The 20,145-nt window shown below is 53.5% G+C and overlaps 4 protein-coding genes across 4 annotated transcripts; 2 read left to right on the top strand and 2 right to left on the bottom strand.

Moving 5' to 3' along the window:
• Positions 1-1,150: 1,150 nt before the first annotated feature.
• PHACADRAFT_207580 (uncharacterized protein) lies at positions 1,151-2,187 on the bottom strand (the record flags this gene model as incomplete). The annotated part of the gene is made up of 3 exons (XM_007394095.1): positions 1,151-1,468; positions 1,544-1,640; positions 1,690-2,187. 3 exons carry the CDS (start codon positions 2,185-2,187, stop codon positions 1,371-1,373), a joined length of 693 nt encoding a protein of 230 aa, XP_007394157.1. The 3' UTR covers positions 1,151-1,370.
• An 8,400-nt stretch (positions 2,188-10,587) lies between these two features.
• Positions 10,588-11,005, top strand: PHACADRAFT_253360 (uncharacterized protein). Its single transcript, XM_007394094.1, has one exon. The coding sequence runs from the start codon at positions 10,611-10,613 to the stop codon at positions 10,989-10,991; it is 381 nt and encodes a 126-aa protein (XP_007394156.1). The 5' UTR covers positions 10,588-10,610; the 3' UTR covers positions 10,992-11,005.
• A 1,098-nt stretch (positions 11,006-12,103) lies between these two features.
• On the bottom strand, positions 12,104-12,880 carry PHACADRAFT_253358 (uncharacterized protein). Its single transcript, XM_007394093.1, has one exon. It carries the CDS (start codon positions 12,753-12,755, stop codon positions 12,516-12,518), a length of 240 nt encoding a protein of 79 aa, XP_007394155.1. The 5' UTR covers positions 12,756-12,880; the 3' UTR covers positions 12,104-12,515.
• Positions 12,881-16,059: 3,179 nt separating this feature from the next.
• On the top strand, positions 16,060-18,924 carry PHACADRAFT_207578 (uncharacterized protein; the record flags this gene model as incomplete). Its single annotated transcript, XM_007394092.1, has 4 exons — positions 16,060-16,068; positions 16,121-16,128; positions 18,565-18,605; positions 18,653-18,924. The coding sequence occupies 4 exons, from the start codon at positions 16,060-16,062 to the stop codon at positions 18,922-18,924; spliced, it is 330 nt and encodes a 109-aa protein (XP_007394154.1).
• Between the last annotated feature and the right edge of the window lie 1,221 nt (positions 18,925-20,145).

Here is a 20,145-nt window from a genome sequence, read left to right as displayed (position 1 = left end):
CTAGCGGACGATGTATGCATGATCGTAGCGTAGTTGCTTCAGTTCTCGCTACCCGGCCACGCGCTCTGCGGACTGTTGCTCCTGCACGACAAGATAAAGCTGATGCTTAAAAACTCGCAGGAAGGAGGAAAACGTACGTCCTTGACTGCTAATTATACCTTGGCTTCTCGCATGAACATCGCTGCGCTGGCGTGATGGCGATTCTCGCGTACCCAGATGTCTTCGCGCAGTACAGCAGACGATTGTGGTCTCTATCTGGCTTGGCCTTCGACGTCGCCCTTTCTGGCGTCTTCCTGACGGGACTTGACGCGGATGCTATCAGCGTGGTTGGCGGGGCGGCGGCCTTGCCTCCTATGCAGAGGCGGCGAGGATTCTTGCAGCGCTCTGCCAAGGTGTATTGACGCAAGAAAACTATTAAAACTGCGGGTGTGTTGGTTGTGAGAGGTATCTAGTCCCTCAACTCGGGCCAGGAGATGTCAGTGCGGAGCATGAGGCGTCCGTACGACGCGAAAGAGGACAGAGGACAGAGGACAGAGGACGGGTAAGTCAGGAATCTGGCGGAGAGAGGCTCTGAGCCAGGCGACATGAAATCCATCAGTGGGCTTGGCGGCAGCGAAGGTCGACATGTGGCTCGACGGAGGTGGTAGCTGTGAAAGGAGCAGCCCGCAGGCCGCCACCAAGCCCGCGCCTATAAGGCGGCGGGGAAACCCCAACCCTCGGACTCTCTGTCCGCGTAAACGTCATGCAACGCGAATGGCCTACGCTTTCGTGCTCCGTTTCTGGGCTCATGAAGGGCCAGCCGTTAGTAGCTTACAATGGAGGGGTAGACTACCGTTCCTCCACCAGTGGCTGAATGACGGACGACTCTCGATATGGCGCAGGAGATTGAAATGGCCAGTGAGTCCAGGACCTAAGTGTCAGCTGCAGAGCACGGATAGCGGGTGGCGCTGAGGCCAGATACGGAAGCAGTAGACCACTGAGGCCCGAGGAGGGCACTATAGAGATCGATGCGTGATACCCCCTCTACGCAGACAGACGATCCTCGCTTTGCCGGTTGAGTCTGGCGACTCTGCAACGGAGACTACGCCGCACAGATATACCCCAAATCTGTGCCGGTGGCTGGACTAAATTGAACGAGCCTGCGGTCATACGAAATGTCAGAGTGCATTGAATTGCCGAGATACATACTAAGCAGCAGGCATTATTATGAGGGCAGGAGGTAACGATAGTCTAGTAGTGATAGCTACGGCAGCGAGATAGTGAAAGATGATTCAAAGAATGTTAATTTATGCAAGCTGAGGGACAAAGCAGTCTGTCTATGGTCCAGAGCATAGATTTGTGAAGAGTAGGCTTACAGCATCCCGGGTGCCCTAGGTCTTCTTCTGGCGATCAATTAGGCGCGCACGGCAGGACGTGTACTTGAGCCTTGCTTTGATAACATCCTCAATGGGCCACATCTTCTCGTAAGCTTCAAGAATATAAAATTCAGCCAAAACCTGCACATCAAGGTTATGAACAGTATATGACACATAATAATGCTTACTTGCGTCTTCACACGCTCTCTTGAGAGCAGCGGGCAGTTGTTTCATATAGCACATCGTGATGTCAAGATGCCTCTCAACTGCAAGACCTACGCTGCTCTGTAGGGTGTGACTACAGTCATGGACACGACCACAGATTAGTACACACCTTCAGCCTGTCAACGTCCTCGCCAGGCCAGCCAATCGCCCTAAGTGAGGTTCCAAGGTTGTAGCCGCAACGTCCCGGACGCCCGGCCTCCCCAAGAGGCTTCGGAATCAATTCCAGGGTGGGCCCATTGAGATTGTTGTCATCCCCAGCCGGGGGCGCCGACCCTGAGCTGTCGGGCAACGGTTGACGAGAATTGGATGGCGGAGCGGACGCCCATTGGACGGAAACCTTCTTCGTACTAGCAGGCCTCTCGTATGGCGATGCGCGCGGCTTCTTACCAGTGTTAACGCGGGGAGGACGGGACGTTGCTCGCGTGACTGGCACCTCGACTACCCTGTAGATTTTTACGCGAGAGGGCTGAGCATTGAAGGGCTGTGCGCCGCGGCTGCGAAAGGGCAAAGGAACCAGCTCAGACTCAGCAAGCAATACGGGAGTGTGTGAAGGTGCTTTGAGGGGCTCGGGAGAGGCCGCGGCGGGTGAAGTCTCGGTAGCGGGCATGGTTGCAACTCTACAGGAGCAAGTGGTAAACTTAGAGAGTTTTAAAGCTCGCCTGCGAGGAATTTGGCGTTAGCGAATCGCTCAACGGCGCAACAGAGGCGGGGATCGGCTAAGATGACCACACTGATCCGGAGAGAATTCCGAGTCGCCGTTTCAGCGCAGCGGTCTCGCAAGCATGCCAAGCACTGACGGGTGACAGCATGGCTATCGTAGCTGTTCCAAAGATGCAATATGCTGTGGGCCCGCTGCTGTAACGAAAGTATCGTAGACTTACCCACACGGGACGGACTCGAAAAGGGTCTCGCAAACGAGCTGGGCCCGTCGTTTGCGGATCGGGACAACCTAACGGAACCCGGCACCGCTCTCACGTTGCAGTCCGCCGAATGCTCAAGCGAAAGCGACATTAGCGGGTCGTTCTCGACTCGCGCGGAACGGTGGCCGGACCTTCTACGACTGCATATTAGGCAAGTACTCCGCTCTACACCTCGCTACGGCGGCTTGACGTACGCTTACTCAGAGTATGATATATAGCCAAGCCATGAAATTAAATGAGGACGATCGGTAGCTGCCGATTGGTGGGCTGCCTGACGCCGGTGTCGAAGACGGCCGTTCCTTATTTATTGCACCCTGGTTTCGTATGTATCATTCATTCCAATCTCGCCCTTGTTGCCTGTATTTCACCGGAACATATACTGGTAATTCATTGTTGAGAACGATAACACGGCACATTTTATCCCTAGGAGGTTGAATGATGCTCGCTTAGCCACAACGCCGATATCGCGTACGTTACAAACTCGCCTGTAGAACTTGCCCTTTGCACGGCCCCGCAGAATGCGCGAGCGCTAGTAGGTAGTTTGACAGAGAGGGTAAATATTAGTACAATAGCTGTCTACATAGGTACCACGTCAACGTTGTACTCTGGAGGTATAGTAGAGGAGTTCGCATGGAAAGAAAGGCGCGCCCTTGTCTCTGCTTGCCCCTGCAGTCAGACCGCTATAGTTGACACGCTTGCCGCCGTGATTCCTGGCGTGGCTAGGATTAAAGGTGTTAGCAGGTCTGCCGCGAGAGTTCAGCGACCGAGATGACGGCCGCCTTCATGGCAACGACAGCATGATCGGCGCGGTCGCGTCGGCAGCACAACGTTCACTTCCTATCGAAGAAGGACGAAAAAGTCGACCACGATCGCGTCGGCGGTCGCGTCCATGCCCTCGAGAAACGCGTTGAGCATACGGGCCGGGGCACAGAAGACATGAGCAGAAAGCAGGGTGCGCGCTAATATTTCGACAGAGAATCTACCCCGATGGCCTTCCAGCAGGCTTGAACCTGTTGACAAGCTCGAAGATTGCGCCATCGTCACGGACAACGATCGAAACCAGAACTACAGAGAGTACGCCAGCGAGCATGACGATATGCAAAGCCTGAAAAACAGTCTCCCCATGAGAAAGATCAACGTGATTTTGAGCGACTCACGATGCAGGCAGTTGTAGAGGCAGCACTAAGCCTCCTGCCGCGAACATTGAAAGCAAAAAAATGACAGAGCCAACGATGGAGCTGAGTTGTCAGAACCCTGCGTATACGCGAATACAAGCGGTGCGTTGTTCATATCGGCCTGCAGCTTCCAGATACAGGGCACGCGCCAGGTTACCACTGTCACGGGCGCTGTCCTTGGTCAGTAATATGCCCGGGACTGACAACTACACCAAATTCCACTGAATATGGGGTGTACTCACTGGCACCCACTGGTATCCAGTGAAGTCCAGTGCTAGTCTCCAGTGGCTGCTGCTGTTGGCTGGTGGGTATCAGTGAGTAACAGTGGGCGGCAGTGAAACACACCGGATCCCACTGGGCTTCGCAGGTTGCCACCGGCTACTGGCACACATCACCAGCAATTTGCATCAAACATTGCTTGAAGCCACTGGCTTATCAAGTACCAATATAGATACAAATATTTTTCTGTAATAAGCTCAATACATGCTTAGCCACCGGCATCTGTATAGATGCCTATTCTCCTCTGAACTGTGCACTATCCCAGAACTCAGCTCTCACTGAAGTGTCTCTACGCGGTACACTGTCTGAGTGCAAAAGGTGTGTAAAATTGATTGCCGGATGTGTCCCCAAGTGGAAGCAGCTGCAAGTAATTCTTTGAAGCATATTAAACTACACAGACCTGGTTAGAGGCTCCTGAGATTTTTTATAAACTTTCTATAAGCTCAGGAATGAGCTATCAGGCAGTGGGGGCAGGCTGCCAGCAGTCACATTAATATTTCAACAGCTATGAACCTTGTTGTTGTGATTCTCAGGTAAATGTATATTTTCTGAGTGATAATATGTGTAATATAAGCCATCTATGCACAAAGCATGAGACCAAACCTGCCAGATACTAGTCTTAAAACAATTTGTTCATGAGAGTTAGCCCAACCTGGAAAGCAAGTCACACACCATGGCCCAATGTCACACACTTTTGCCCAAAGACCAGTGAAAAATGCCAAAAATTATTATTCAATGACATACTAACAATAAACAGCATATGCTGATGGATAGTGGCCACTGCCTGCCAGTGGATGTCACCAGTGTTTGGTGGTGTCTGCCACCTGCCATGTGAATCGACCGGACCAAATACCAGTGGCAGCCAGCATAACATGCTGAACACTGGTATATCCCAACATACCCCACTACTTGCCACTGATACACAGCAATATTCACCAGTTGCTGCTGTATTCCGATGGGTTCCAGTGGACAACAAACGGTGGTGTTCACAAGCGCTCACAGTGACGCACCCGTATATGGCAAGGACCGCCGGCGAACACCAATGGCCACCGGCGAACACCGGTGGTTACCGCTGGAAGTTGGCGAACGCCGAAGTTGCAAGTCACGGGCTTATAACTCTCCTTGGTTCACGGCAGTATTCTTATGATCCGCCGCCCAGGGATTGATCGTGTCGAGTTATCTTCACGAAATGGGCCGAGGAGAATACTCAACGTGCCTTCAACGGTATCAAGGTCTCGGCAGAGGAGGTCGAAAATCTCATTCGGAGTTCCTCTGCGAGTAGCGGGGATGTGGGCCCGTAGCCCCAACTGCACCGACCGAAAAATCCACTTTCGAGAATGCAAACCAGCATGGACATAGAAGAGAGTCGCTGTGGTCCCAGGGATTGCCCGCGATAGGTAGCCAGAGATTTGACGAAGTGAGCGGGCAAAGGTCCCATTAGCGCCCGCAATGGAAGAGATACGACGGCGCTCAGGTAGCCTTCGCTGCGGCGTAGAACATGGCTTCCTGCCTGTAGAGCTACAGTAACACATCAGTCATCGACGCAATCTCAGCAGTGTACAACTAACTGTCAAGCTCAGAGGGATGTCCAACGCCGGCGATGGTTGCGTCAAAGACACCGTTCGTGACTGGCGAGCGCACGACGGCCATAAGAAACAGAGCGAATACCAAGTACCGCCGCGCTCCACGAGTGCTCCCGGGCCATCGCCTGCGCAGTCTGATGGTGGCTGTCATGATTCCGCAGCAGCTCCTCGACTAAGACTCCGAAGACACTGAAAACGCGTTCGTGGCGCGCGAAAGTTGGACTGGCGATGAGATAATTCCAAGGTCTAGGCTGGCTGACTTCGCGCCTGATGATGCGGTACTCAGAAGTGCTAAGGAAGCGTAGTCATTTCGGTCTGCCTGCACGGGAGCGCAATCATAGTGAGCATGTCACGCTTTGACTCGACACGCCCCACGATCGCGTTGGGTTATTCGGTGGTCTGGCACATGAGGTGACGGGCGCTTGGACTTGGTGACAATAACGGGTTCGACGAGGCTGAGGAGACCCATCGTTTGGGGTGCAACTTTTATTGATGGCCACTGGGACGCGTTGGGAGCAACAAGAGAGGTTCGAGAAGCGTGTCGAGCGCGGTAAGCTCGTCCGTGATGTCCTACGTCGAGACGTTCGCTTCGACAGAGCGCACAGCCTCGAGAGCATTACTGTGCCTGACAGAGGTAGCTTGATAGCCACAGAGCGGTCGTAGAGCAAACCAGTTATCGAGGCAGACTGGGTCGTTAAGCTTCCGTCATGCATGTTTCCAAGAGAGTTGTCTCTAAGCAGGATCAATATCAGAGCGCAGATACGTTTGAGTAATGCGCTCACCTGATGAACCCTTCTTTTTGAGGGTTATTTGTACCGGCGTTCTCGACCCTAGACCTTCGCTCTCCACCTCAAACTCTTCAAGTGTCGCCGCGCCCAGCCTTGGAACTCGTCCCACTTGCGAATCGCTTCGATGTGCTTCCCTAAGCCAGTCCTGGCTCAACTCTTTCACGCGCTTCTCTCAACACAATGCTTCCGCGCGTGCATAGTCTCCCATTCGTACCGTCACAGTGTAATCCGTTTCCCAGCGGCTGGCGATGGCTCAGCCGTCTCGGTCTCACGAACCCCCTTGCAAGCTGATCTGTCCGCACAATGGGGAGGAGATTAATTTCACGAACTCATGCACATGATGAGATGAAAGGGCGCACATCTGCGGCGCGTCTGTACGTCTTCACGCCCCATACGAACGTCGCTACTTTGCCATGATGACCAGCGTGCCCAAACGTCTTCGCACCATAAACAGCATGGCTAAACCGCCCTCTAATCTCGCATGGAGTGGCGCGTGATCTGCTATCTTATTGACAGAGCTTGACACGAATGTTGTGGTTACGACGGGTGGGGTGGGGTGTTGGCTTTGCTTGCTCCCGAGACGTCTTGGAGCGCCCTAGTGAGTGCCATCGCGCAGCGGCTGCGCAGTAGAGCCACTGAGAATGCGGATGCGATACTTATCCAGGCTAAGGGTTCGTGGATTTCAAGCTAAGAGGTGTCAAAGCGGGATATGAGAGGCCTGGCGATACAGCACGAAAGAGCGGAGCGCAAAACATATGGGTGAGACTGGAATTTGGCGTAGGGGAGGCTCTGACTGGGCCTGTCGAGAAGTTATCGGGTTTGTAGGTGGTATTCGAGATATGTGCGGATCGATGGCGACAGGTGAATGAGCAAATGACTGCAATTCACCCAGCTTGCGACACAAGCGCTAAATCCCCCTGCCCTCTTTGGGCAGCGCCATCACTCCCGCTGCCGCCGGCCCTGTTGTATCGCAAGCTGCCGGGTGTATTGCAATCACTCAGCGGCAGGATGACGGAAGACTCTCGATAAGGCGCAGGGGTCCGAAATAGTTATCGGTTCCGCTGACGGAGATCATGCGGGACTCAAAGTTACACGTGCAGGCTAACAAGCAGCGACTCCTATGCTATGCTCTGATTTCCTAGAGAGATACAATTATCTTACGGCACTGTTCTACATGTAGGTGACGGTAACGTTCGAGCCCGAAATTGAGGTGGAAGTCAAGACCTTGCCGTTCTGCTCAATGTCAAACGTCTCCGCACCCGAAAGGTCGACGCTGCCATTGCTGGTGCTGGCAGAGGCACCGGCAAACGGTGACTGTGCCGAAGTTAAAAAAATGAAGAAGTTAAAACTGTAATGTATTTCAAGCTCCAAAGCTTCAACACTCGCAGTACCGGTCACCACGCCGGATGGGTGTATGTCTGAGCGAGGTGTGAGAAGTTGGCGCGGCGACACGCAAGCCTGAGAGCAGAGGCGCAGCGTACCAGTGAGATAGAGGCTTAATGAAGATAAAGTTGCAGCATGTGCATGATTGAGCTATTGTCGTGCTGGGCAGCGGCAGAGGTCGACATGCGGGAGTGGTTGAAAAGGCTGCAAACGCCACAAAGCCCGCGCTACGTGAGTCATCGCGCTTTCTCAGCCTGCCGCCTTCTTCGCGCCGCCACCTCTCAGGCCTGTCGCATTTTTCGCGAATACCTACACCCATCCACAGGCTGCTGGCACTTCTACGGCTAGACCTACGTGCTCAGTAGCCAGCAAACCAAGCCCAGACGCTATATCTCAGCTCTGGATGATGTTACCATACTCGTCGCAATCCTCTTTCACCGGGCTCTACTCGCTGGCACCGTCTCTGCGCTGCTCTTCTGCAAGGGATAAAAAGAGCCTGAGCTTCATAATGTTACGATTATCTGCTGCGCTTGCGCCCTGCATTCGCCGCATCCTCCAGATCAGTGTTAACCTTACTGTCAAAGGCGACTTCGTCTTTCACCGTCTCACAATGATACGTCTCCCTCATTCCGTTCCAGCTTCATATCATGACAGGCAGCCTCTTGTCTGTGTAGTCTAGTGCGAGTGGTACCCCTTTCCTGAGCATCATCTTCCGCCCGGGCGACAACACCACGCCGACAGTCATTACGCCGAGCTTGGTGCGTGGGCCACAAGTTTAGAATTTTGTCAGTGATTTTGTGCGGAATAAAATCTTGCTCATTCTACGATTCAGTTACATGGTGTCTGTACGACAAGTTACAGCCTCCGCACACGCCCTAACGCCGTACTAAATAACTTCTCCCAATTTCCACACACTTGGTTAACCAACAGAGAGCGATGTTAGCGAGCACTGGAGACGTATGCCTCATCATTGTAATCTATCAGCCGTAGTTGACAACGGGCAATGCAACGATACAGGGTCATCGACCATATCAAAGATGAAGCTACCGGGAGCGCCAATGGGAAGAGCTTATACAGCTTTGTCCATCTCATCTCTGAGAAGCTTGGGTTTATCCGTGGATGTGCACTGCGCAAGGCATCGCCGGAACAATCAAGGTAGTGTGCTGCAATCAACTTAAACTCACGTCCATCACACGCGTTGATTCATCTCCGTGCCACCCCAGATGTCTCGGCCTGCGCTAGAAGAACTTTTTCTGCGCGTCTTCCACTCTGCACGGAGTCAAGCGATAGGCTACTAGTGAACTCTGATTCTGCTTCGGGTAGATGTGCACGACGATGACGCCGAGCAGCCAGATAGGTAATGGTATATATATCTTGTAGGTATATGCGTTCCTGGGGAGTCTGACAGACCAGCCTGTACCTTCCTAGCGCACAACAGTCTACACGGGACATGTCTCAGTCAACTGGAGAACTGCAGCAGGAGGCTCTATCTGCGTACGAGTATTCTCTCCTTGGGGCATGCACACTATGCCACTGACATGCGCCATATGTACCTAGGCTGACAATAGACTATGTGGAAACCTCGGTGCTGTGTATGTTGTGGCATTCAAAAGCCCTGGTGGCGCTGAGCTGAGCATTTTTTAGGCTTTATAGTTTACGAATACACTATAACCCTCAATCAAGAAATCGCGGCGGTGTGGAAGAAGAAGTTAACTATCTCCTCGATGCTGCTGCTCGCCACTCGATGGATAATGCTTCTAGGCCCAATTTTTTCCTATTTACCCTCGACACAATCATGGTGTGAGTCCGCGCTGATGCTCGAGGATGGATTGAACTTATGGTACCGCTCTACAGAGGTTCACTCTGTTCGGTAGAATTTTCTCTCACCGCAAGTCATCATATCCATCACAAGGTGCAGACCAGGATATGTACTGAACAGGCTTGTGTTCTTTATGAGCACCGTCCTGGTATCTTGTGCGTGCTAACGGTATACCCACTATTGAATTGTAGGAAATCATGCTGATACTTGATGTAGTGTTCTCTGCTCTGCGCGTATACGCACTCTGGCAGGGTTCACCGATTAAATATGTCTGTCTTGCCGCCCCACTCATACTAGGAGTAGTTCCAGTAGGAAAAAACATTGTGCGCCATTCTCTCAGGAGTTATACAGATCATCTATACTAATTTGCGTCCAGTTTCAATGGACACGCACCGTGGACGCTTACGTGGACACTCCGCTGCTCACTACATGCAGCGCAACTACCAACATCCCGCCGAAGCTGAACACAGAGTACAGGCAGAATTTTTGCATTTTTTTTCTATGCTGATTGTCTTTGTCAGGAGTGAGCCTTCGTTGCTCATATGTGCACTCTTAATCATTATGTGCATGTGCCCAGTGCTCTATTTCACAAGATGCAGCTTGATCGCTGCTGACGTCATCGTCCTTGTGCTAACATGGATCAAGTCATTCAAGCAGTTCAAGCAGATGCGACGGCTACAGTTCAGCCTATCTATTTCAGGTGTGCTGCTCCGAGACGGCAAGTTGATCTCTCTTTCGAGCTCAGCCTCCCACGCAAGTGCGACGCAACTCATGTAGCATTCTTTCAGGCACCCTGTATTTTCTGTAAGCTATTTGACACTATGAACGCTCTATATGATACATATAATTCCAGTGTACTTCTAGCTATGAATATTCTGGAACTCCTCACATTCACAGAAAGCAACCTCTCTGGGGTGATCAGTGCTGAAACATTCTTCTATTCTGGGTAGTTCTGATCATCTGTCTACAGGGAAACTATGCGATTACCTTCACTCAATTTATGGTGACAATTTTACGAGCTGTCCCAGATATTCATTGGCTAATCATCCTCGTTTACAGCCCCCTCTGCTGGTGCAGCGTTTCATGCTAAACCTCCGTCAGCTTGATTATGCCACCAGTGAAAGCAATTCGGATGCACAGCAAGTCTCCCGCTTCTCCGTCAGCTTCAGGGTGCCTTCGGATTTCCTCGGGAATATTGGCGAACCTCTGGAATACGGCCAATCAGAGCGAGTAGAAGACAATGACAACGACGGAAGCAGTGCGGCAGAAGAGTCATGGGACGGACTCGAAGGGGGAAGTTTCACGCATCTGCCGGGTCCATCGTTTACGCGTCGGGACAACCCAATGGAATCCGGCGCCGATCTTATGTTGCAAGCCGCTGAACGTGCAAGCGAAGGCGGCATCGTCGGATCGTCCGCTAACTCGGGCAGAATGGTGGCGGGGCCTTCTACATCCACTCATTAGGTGAGTACTCTGTTTCACGCTTTGCCACGGCGGCTGACGTACGCTCATTCGATCAGATCCCAATGTATGGCCAAGCCATAATGCGCGATAGTCGATAGCTACTGGTTGTCAAGTCGCCTGACACCGGCGTCGAAGAGCGCGGCCATTGTTTATCGCGCGTTCCAATTTGCATGTATACTTTCCATCTCGATCTTGCCTCGCCGTCCATATTATGCCAAAAAGTACATCTGCTATCTATTGCTGTAAATAACGCGACGACGACGTTCCCTATCCCTGAACTCTTGGTCGAGATTCGTTTAGCAGCGCTAGTACCAGGTCTGTCCTGAACAAATCCAATGAACCTGTCCTTTGCATGACTTCGTAGATTGCTGCGAAATACACGAGCGTGAACAAATCGTGCAGAAGCGGGAGCAAGATCCAGAAAGGGAGTGTCCGATAGTCGCAGATGCGGTCTGCACGGACACCATATCAGCATTCACGCCTTGGATGTACAGCAGAGAGAATCTCACGGGAGCACACAGCGCATGTTCGTACCGGTAGCTATCGTCGCCGTAGAGCTGAGATGGCTGCTGCCCTGATCCTTGACGTCGTTGCAGTCGAAGGTGGTAGTGACCTGCTGCGGGAGTTCAGCGACCGAGGTGATAGTTGCATTGATGGCGACGAATTGCGAATGCTGTGGCGGTAGGGAGAGAAGCTAGAGTAAATGACGATGCTGAGTTGATGGGACATAGGACACGTTGAGTTTTATTCGTTGTTCACTTCATGGGGATGTCTCGTCGTGATGGAGCTTTGATCTCTAGGCAGACGAGAGCGCTGCCATCCGCGTGACGAACAGAGGCCCTGCGTTTGGAAGCTGCGCGGCAGAGTCCAAGCGTGCGACTTGTTCTCCCGAATTCGCAGGGGGACATTGGGTTCTCGACCAAAGAGGTCGAGAAGCCCATCCAGAACTCGCCTAACGAGCGACAATGGCAAGGCGAGCGAGCGAAGGTCCCACCAGTGTCCGCAGGGGTCGCCAACGGCGCTCAGGTAATTTTCTCCGCGCCATGAAACACTGCTTGCTGTAAGTTCTGCTGAATGTCAATCTCGTCGTCGCAGATCTCAGCAGCGTGCGACATACCGCCGAATCTGGATAGCTGCTCGGCATAGTCGATAGACGTCGGTTATGACACTTTGGTTGCGCCGAAAATATGGGAAGTAATCCATCGAGCGTTGGGTGACCGCCCTAAACGGAGCAACCAAAGCCCACTCGCACTTCACGAGCGTCCCCGCTGTCGTTTGCAGGCTCTAAATTGGTGGCGGCTGTCAAGGTTCTGCATTAATGCCACAACTCTTCCGCAGTCATTCCTCGTCAGAGATTTCGAAGACGCGTACGCTGCACACAAGGGATAGATTAAGGGCGAGGCCATCCCGGGGTCTGAGACAGTCCATCTTGTCACGGACGACGCCGAGGTCGAAGTACCGAGGGGCTGCAATCAAGTTCATGCGTTGATACAGAAGTGTGCTCGTAGGCGAGTAAGTCTCGCTTCAGATTAACGTGGCCAACGACCGCGTCAAGTAACCCACTGTGCTGGTGCTTGAAGTGTTGGATGCTGCGACCCGGCCTGGCGATGTTGACGGCGGATATAACGGCACCGAGGATGTGCAACGTCGGAGGTACAACCTTTGCTGGCATCTGCTGAGACGCGTCGAGAGCAAGACGCTGGGCCCGAAGAGCGCGATGAGCGCGATAAACGGGTCCGTTTGGTCATCCGCCGAGACGTTCATTTTGACGGGCGAGCGGGCTGCCTACCTGTTGCGGAGGAATGCAAAGCAGCATGCCCATCTGGGCAGATTGGAGCCGTCCTGTCCTGCTTTCGTCGTGCATGTATTCGTAGACTCTATCTCTGGTCTATGTCAATAATGTAACATGCATGCTTCTGAAAAGTACGCACATCTGCCAATCTCTTCTTCTAGAAGGCTGCGCGTACCACAGTTATCGTCTCCGCTCTGCCCTCTGCCTCAGGCTCCTCAAACGTTGCCTGAGCCCAGCCCTAGAACTCGCCTCTCTCCTGTCCCTCAATTGGCTTCTCCGCCCCAGGCTTCACCCGTTCCTTCCTTAGATTGCTTCAGCATACGGTGCTCTGCATGTGTCGCGTTGCCGTAGTGTGGACCTCGCTCTCTGGCAGATGGCGTATGCGTGACCGCGACGCAGTCACTTCAGTCTTCGTAAACTCAGTCATACGGTTTTGCGAACTGCCCTGCTTGCACGACAAGATATAGATGAGACTTAGGAGATCATAAGGAGAGATGAAAACGTACGGGTGGAGCGGAGAGCAAAGCGTATGAGCGAGACTGGAACCCGGTATAGGAGGCCGCATGATATTGAATTATCGACAGGCTTATATAATGACGGCGGAAATCGACATACGGGTCGATGGAGGTCGGAGTTGGAACAGAAATTGTCCGCAGCCCGCGAGCGCCATGAGCGACGGGTCGCGCTTCCGTCCCATTTCGGATTGATGCGCCCATATCGCGCTCACGCTCGGGAAACTGGTGCCTAACCATCACCAAGCCTGGCTATACAGTAGTTTAGCGTTCAACGTTCAGGCCTCAGGCATAAAATAATAGTCTACTCGGAAGACACGAGGTGCCGTCCGCCGCCAGAACTCTGCAGGTATCGCGACCTAGTGCACGATTCCCTCGGGATCTTGAAAGTGCATCAGGCGTTGAGAGGTCGAGGAGGAGCAAAGAGACGGCGGCGAGGTCCTAGGTCGTTAGCGCCCACATAGGGCGCGACCTTTGTGACGCTTGCAGGCTGCTTTTCGCAGCCACCATCTCCGTCAGCCCGTATGTCGACCTCTGCCGCCGCCGAGCTTGTCGATGATTCCATGTCGCCGGGCTCAGGGCCCCTCTCATCCTAACTCCCAGTCTTACTGTCATGCTTTGCTCCCTGCATTCACGCGTCGTACTCGGCGTCTCATCCTCTGCCCTGGCGTCGTCTCTTAGCTTCTGAATGAAGGACTGGATGACTTCGACAGCGTATTCCTGGTAGTTTTCTTGCGCCGATTATACTACACGCTCCCCAACAGAGCCCTGCAAGACGCACTACCGCCTCTTCATAGGACCGCGAAACTGGGAGCAGTTGAAGCCGTCGTCTCACCAACCACACTGATAGTACTCACGTCAAGGCCCATGGGGAGGACACTGGAATAAGTGGCGTCGAAGGCTAAGCCAGATGGTGACCTCAATTATATGGTGCGCGGCGCGAAGTTGCTCGGGTACGCGGCGGCCGTCGTCACGACGAGGCAGCGGCATTGACATGGAGAGTGAAGACAAGCTTATATGCCGAAGGTGTGTGTTTTCCCTCTTCCGATGATCTCTTGAGCTTCATTTCTATCTCGGCGCGCGATAGAACAGAGTTTGCAGAGCGCATGGTCGGGTTTGTGAGGACTAAAATGGCCGCGCCACAACCACGCCGCCAGAAAACGAAGTCTGCGCTACGACAATCCAAAAAAATTCTACACTCGCGAAGGTGTCGTAAATCGAGGAGTGGGCAAGGCCTGGTGCGGAGGAGCAGGTTGGGTTAACCGGGGAAGCGGACAGGTCCTGGGGACAGAAGTTGCGTGAGGAGATTGAGAACGAGGGCAGAGCGGAGAGATGGGAACGGTGGCGCGAGTGGCCCCCGAGAAGAATAATCCAGCCGGTGCGCGCATTACTCAGACGCGTACATGCTACGTTATTGACGTTAAACAGAGATAGGCCCATAGATACACGCGCGACGAATTCCAACGACTACAGTCCGCGTGGATGGATTGCTTTGCAACAAGCAAGCCGCCTACCCGAAGACTCTGCGGTCCGTTGAAATGAACATTCTAGTGTGTAGTCGCACGAACACACCCATCGCGCGCACCGCGCTCCTCACACCTAGCGTGTCCCTCCCGACGCATCCCAGCGGATACCGGCCAAGGTCGAATTATTGATGGTGTAATTCCTCAACGTCGTCGAACCCTTCATCAGCGTCGCCGGGTCGCAGCGCCCGCCACCCCACACGCCAGCCTGGCACTGAGCCGCTCGACGCGGTCGTTGGCCATGTCAGCTCGAGGCGGGACTTATTCGCCTACGATCACGCTTCCGTATGAATACATGAAAAAGATTATATTTCATGGCCATCTCGAGCGCGTTGTTACCGGCGGCAAGACAAGCTGTCTCAGGCTCCGGGATGGCTCAGTCCTCAACCGACCTCTCATGCACGATGTATGCGTCTTCGAAGTCTCGGGCGAGGGGTTACTGCGGAAGAGACACGGGGTGCAGAACCCTGCCAACTGCCACCAGTCTAGAGTCAGCGAACGATGGTGAGAATACTCGTGGAGTGCGAACAGTCTTTAATCTTTGCTCTGTTCAGGGTGGCCACTCTCCATGTCCTTGGCGCAACAAAAGCCTCATTCTGGCGCCTATCGACTATGTTGAACGACGGTCCGGACAGTTGGAGGTGAGCTACATACTGCTAGAGATTCACGACGATGAGACTAAAGTTCAGTCAGACCTTGACAGGAAGCCGTGTTTCGCGCTGCGGTAAATACTATGCGAGCGCCGTCGTCGACCATGTCTCCCTCGCATTCTTCGCTCTGCCCAGCTTTTGGTCCGCGCTGTGAACAGTTCCAAGCGCCACAGGGATCATTGCAACCTTCCTCTCCGCTCACGCCGTCCTACACGTTCTGAGCCTAAATCTCTTACTCGACGCCTTAGTCGCTGCAGGTCCGCGCCATCGCTGCCCCTATAGTTCCCGATGAAGCTCTCGGCCTTTTCGGCCGGCGTCTCAACGTCCTTCTGTGGGCTCTGTGGACGCCAACTACAAGTCTGCACCTCAGCTGCGCATTTTCGAATTGCAGAACACCTGCTAATCTTTCATTCTCATGGCGTCATCTTCATTATGATATCGACCCTCTGTCATCCATCATAATGGGATATTCGTTGCAAAAGGACATGGTCAAGGTGTTCGGCGCGTTCTACCCCTCTGTCGGCTCGGTGGGACTCTGATGGCCTTCGCCATCAAAACTCGTGGCGGCGCGATCAGCGCCGTTTCTACACCATGAGCAGCGTAAGCCGTACTCAACCGCGTCGGGATGTTGCACGCTGATGTCGCCGTGTAGGCTTTCTTGTTCGTCATTTTCGTCCGTGCGGCCCCCATGACCCTTGTCTTATCCTTGGCGACGGCGCGATTGTCAAGCTCGATGACAATCTTAAGATGCACGAAGCTGCTACCGGAATGACCCCTACGATCGAGAAATGAAATGCCCGCGCTTTGCTCGCTACTAGTGTTCTTTCGCCTGTGAACGCAGGTGTACTCGTCGGCAGCCCGACCCTGTTCGCTCAACGTGTCGCTCGAGTGCGCAAGGGTAGTCATGAGCTCGCTCACGATTGACTACTCTGCTCGCAACGACGGGTGGACGCGGTTCCGTCAGCGCGGTTATCTTGGTCTCGCGCTGAGGCGAGCGGCCATCCCTCCCATGGTGGCTGACCTCCAGTCGGAACTACATCATGAATATCAATGTCAAATACTTCGACTACCACGGTAGCAACTACGGGACTATCAGCGCGTTGTTACTTTATGAGATTTCTCTCTGCTGAAACTCTATGACGCGTACTCTGGTTGCCCGCTGTTGCACTATCGTGACGCGGGCCACCAAGTGCTGACGTTCTCAGCAGCGCCCAGATCCTCGAACGATGCGTTCATTCTCGCGGGCAATACGAGGCCGTGTGGAGTGCAGGCGTGGCATACTCGTTCTGCGTGAGCGCAGTACTAGTGCTGCCTCCGAGTGGATGTCTCGGGAGGTGGATGATGATATTCTTCTCGTTTCCTGCGCATGGCCAGGGAGGCGAAGTACGAGTACGAAGAGGTCGTTAGACGAATGATGACAGCAAGTGATGCCTCAACGAGCATAGTACGACCGGAAAGGGTGTGAGAACGTCAGCGACTGCGCGGCTCGCCGCCCCTGCCGTGCTTGCTATGCTATGCTGTGCATCCTCTCGCCATGTTTGCACCCTTGTATGCACTGACTTTATGCTTGCCGTAGCCTATTGATGAGCATTTCATTGCGATCCTGAGTGTTATACACAGCTATCTGCTATATATCTAATGGATCCTGGATTTGGATTTCGCCTTTATCTTCTCATTCTCATGCTCTTCAAGCAGTGTCCCGAGCTGGCGCGACGCTGCCGGAAAGCTGTATCGCCGGGTCACTTGAGCATACCGGTTGTGGAGAGGCCGGTTTAGACAGGAAGGGCACAAAGGCGTTATGACCGACGAGGCACAATATTGCCATGTGGTTTGCAGAGCCGCCAAGCAATGGAGTTATACGAGAGCTCTAGAGGCGAGGCGAAAGTGCGGTGTTCAAGGTCTGGTCGTTCGCCGTAATGCCCACGTGAGAACTCGCAGGCCCAGCTTGTGTAGCGTCTGCAGGCTGCTCCTCTCCCACCACCTCCATCGACTCGCATGTCGGCCTCCGCCGCTGCCAGGCCCGTTCATCACTCGATGCCACCCAGGTCTCAACTTGCCCAGCGCCCCGCGCTGGATGAGGCCCGCTCGTATGCCTTGCGCTCTGCTCTCTCACGTCGTGCGGGCTATACTCATACAGCTCATAGCTCAATTAGGCGCGAGATTTGTGGCGTTTGCCGCTTGTTCGTCTCCGAGTTCCGAGCACTACCTCCGTCTGCTTACACTCCTGCATGTCGATCTCGGTCGCCGCCCAGAAGAACGATGGCTCGGCGCCACACGGATTGCAACAACCTCTTCGCTAGTCCTCGTACTAGTCGACGCACTGCGCCTCTGCCCTCTCGCGTCACCACGTCCTCAGAGCTCTCACACCTCGCTCTGACATACTATGCCCATCTGACTCGGACGCAAATATCCGGCGGGCCTTGCATTAGTAGCTGGAAACTTGAAATCTGACGACCGCCGCATTTGTCGCTCCTCTAGTTCTTGCGCTCCGACGATGCTCCACAATGCTCGCCGGAGGGTTGCAAGATACCTGGCCCCCGCGCACGAGCACAACATCCGAGATCTGACGAACAAGACCTCTCGCAATCTCACCATCTCCACTGAATATTTCCACGCCATACTCTGCCAATGGAGAGCGTCTTGTGTGGCACCGAGGGCCGAGTAGGAAGACGGCTTTGCCTACACGCTGTACGACGCTAAAGCGCTCGGGTGCCCAGCAATCGTCCTCAGTGCGGGTGTGGCGGTGGGGCCGTGTTGTACATGAAGGCAAAAACGGGAGTTAAAGACGTGCGTAGACCTCGCTCGCGGGATATCATGCGCCTCACATACCTTCATTTCGCGGTGCAGCTCTCAGAGTCAACAAGGCGCATGCGCGTGCTCGCAAGCATCAACACAAGCCCATGCTCTTGCCGCATAATACTACTCGACAGTGGATGAAGGACATACGCCTGCGATACGGAATGACGCTTGGCCGGCGAAGGCGGCCGACAGATAGAGTGACCATGGCAGCACGCGGAGGGCGGCGTCGAGGGGCTCTCTGGGCGATTACAGGCGGGGTCATAGGAACTGAATGCAGAGGGCTGAGTAGAGAGACAGAGATGTGGACGTGAAGATCCCCAAGGACGAGGGCTCAGTAGGTGCGCGACTTCTTAGAAACTCATGCTCTGCTGCTGACCCTGCATAGATGCCGGCCCACGAATTCATGGACGTGAAAGCCCAAGCAATACCATTCCCATCGCCCCATCCTCATCGCATCCCAGCGGATGCCCGTACAAGCCGGCTGTCGACGAGTGCGTGCTCTCACTACTCTTGCTGCACTCGCTCAACATCCTCAGGTTGTTCATTAGCGTCACCAAGTGGCGGTGTTCGTTCAAGCACCCGCCCAACGAGGTTCTCGATGCGATTGTTGGGCCTGTCTATCGGAACCCAGACATGCTCGCCCTCGCGCTATCGTAGGGGCATGGACGGGATCATCCTCCACCAGCGCCTCGAATGCTGCATTATCTGTAACAAGGTCGACTCCCCCATAGTCCGGAACTACCCCATCGTGAACCGATACCATGCGAAAAACACGGGAGCTCGCGAAGTCTTGGGTAACAGAGAAGCTGCGAAATTTTCGTAGGAAATCTCAACAGCTGGTACGGACCGACAACATAGAGACGATCAACCGGAATTGCCGGCGAAGCACGAACAGTTACCGGTCATCGCACCGGCGGCGTTTGGCATAACTTTTTGGAGCTCATTGAACCATCAGCTACACCTTCGACGTGATCAAGGTCCCTTCACCGGCGCGCATGTTGACAATGCTTCACAACTCCCCGAACTTGGAAGTGAGTCGCATATTTTTGAGATTTACGATGATGATTAATGACATAACTTGTCAAGGCTAGATCGCATCCTTCGCCCAACGCTGCAGCAAAGACTTTTGAAACCTTATTTGCCGACCATGTCTTCCTCCGTGGGTATTTCCGACGTTATTGCTCGCTCGGACTTCCATACATCAGGGAACACCCAAAGGTACGGAAACAGGGCACTTGTACGGAAGCTGTGTAGAATGTGTACCGTGAGTACTATCCTCCGCAGGACTGTGTACATATCAGCACTTTCAATTAATACCTAAACCACACATTTTAATCACAGTCTGGTACAACCTGCTCATTGAACATGGTTGTATGTGGGTGCTAGACTGTATCATGTTGATGAGGCTTGGAAGACAGAGAGTATACATGTTGACAAGCAGCGAAGGTGTGATAAATTAGGCACAAGGCGTGTTGCAAGGAGAGTGAGACATAGATGAGACATATGGCCACGCATGTGGGCGAGCGCGGCCAAACTTCGGCGCAGTATTATCAGGCACTTAATCCCTGCCCTGGATAAAAATGGTGCTATCTTGCGTGACGTGTTTGTCTCTTCGTTCCCCCCTTCTCCTCGATCCGCAGCTCATATCTTCTTGCCCGCAAATGTAGCTAGCTGCTGTTCAAGCTCAAGAACGGCTGCTCACTGCAAGCCAAGCATAACAGTGCGCAATAAAACTCTCTTGATGGATGTATAAGCTAAAGGTCTGTGTGTATTCCTCCCAGGTGCTGAGGCTGTGCTTGGAAGCGGAACAAGTAAGCCTATCTCCACGTCCTCAAACTTTTAGACACTGATTTTTCTATCAGGGACCCATCAGCACTC

Source organism: Phanerochaete carnosa, assembly GCF_000300595.1.
Source record: "Phanerochaete carnosa HHB-10118-sp unplaced genomic scaffold PHACAscaffold_4, whole genome shotgun sequence".
In the NCBI taxonomy this organism is placed as follows: Eukaryota; Fungi; Basidiomycota; class Agaricomycetes; order Polyporales; family Phanerochaetaceae; genus Phanerochaete; species Phanerochaete carnosa.
This window is presented reverse-complemented; position numbering and strand designations above follow the sequence as displayed.

Coding starts and splice junctions, on each gene's coding strand:
- PHACADRAFT_253358 (XM_007394093.1), bottom strand. CDS start 12,755: ATGAACGTCTCGGCGGATGACCAAACGGACCCGTTTATCGCGCTCATC.
- PHACADRAFT_253360 (XM_007394094.1), top strand. CDS start 10,611: ATGCTAAACCTCCGTCAGCTTGATTATGCCACCAGTGAAAGCAATTCG.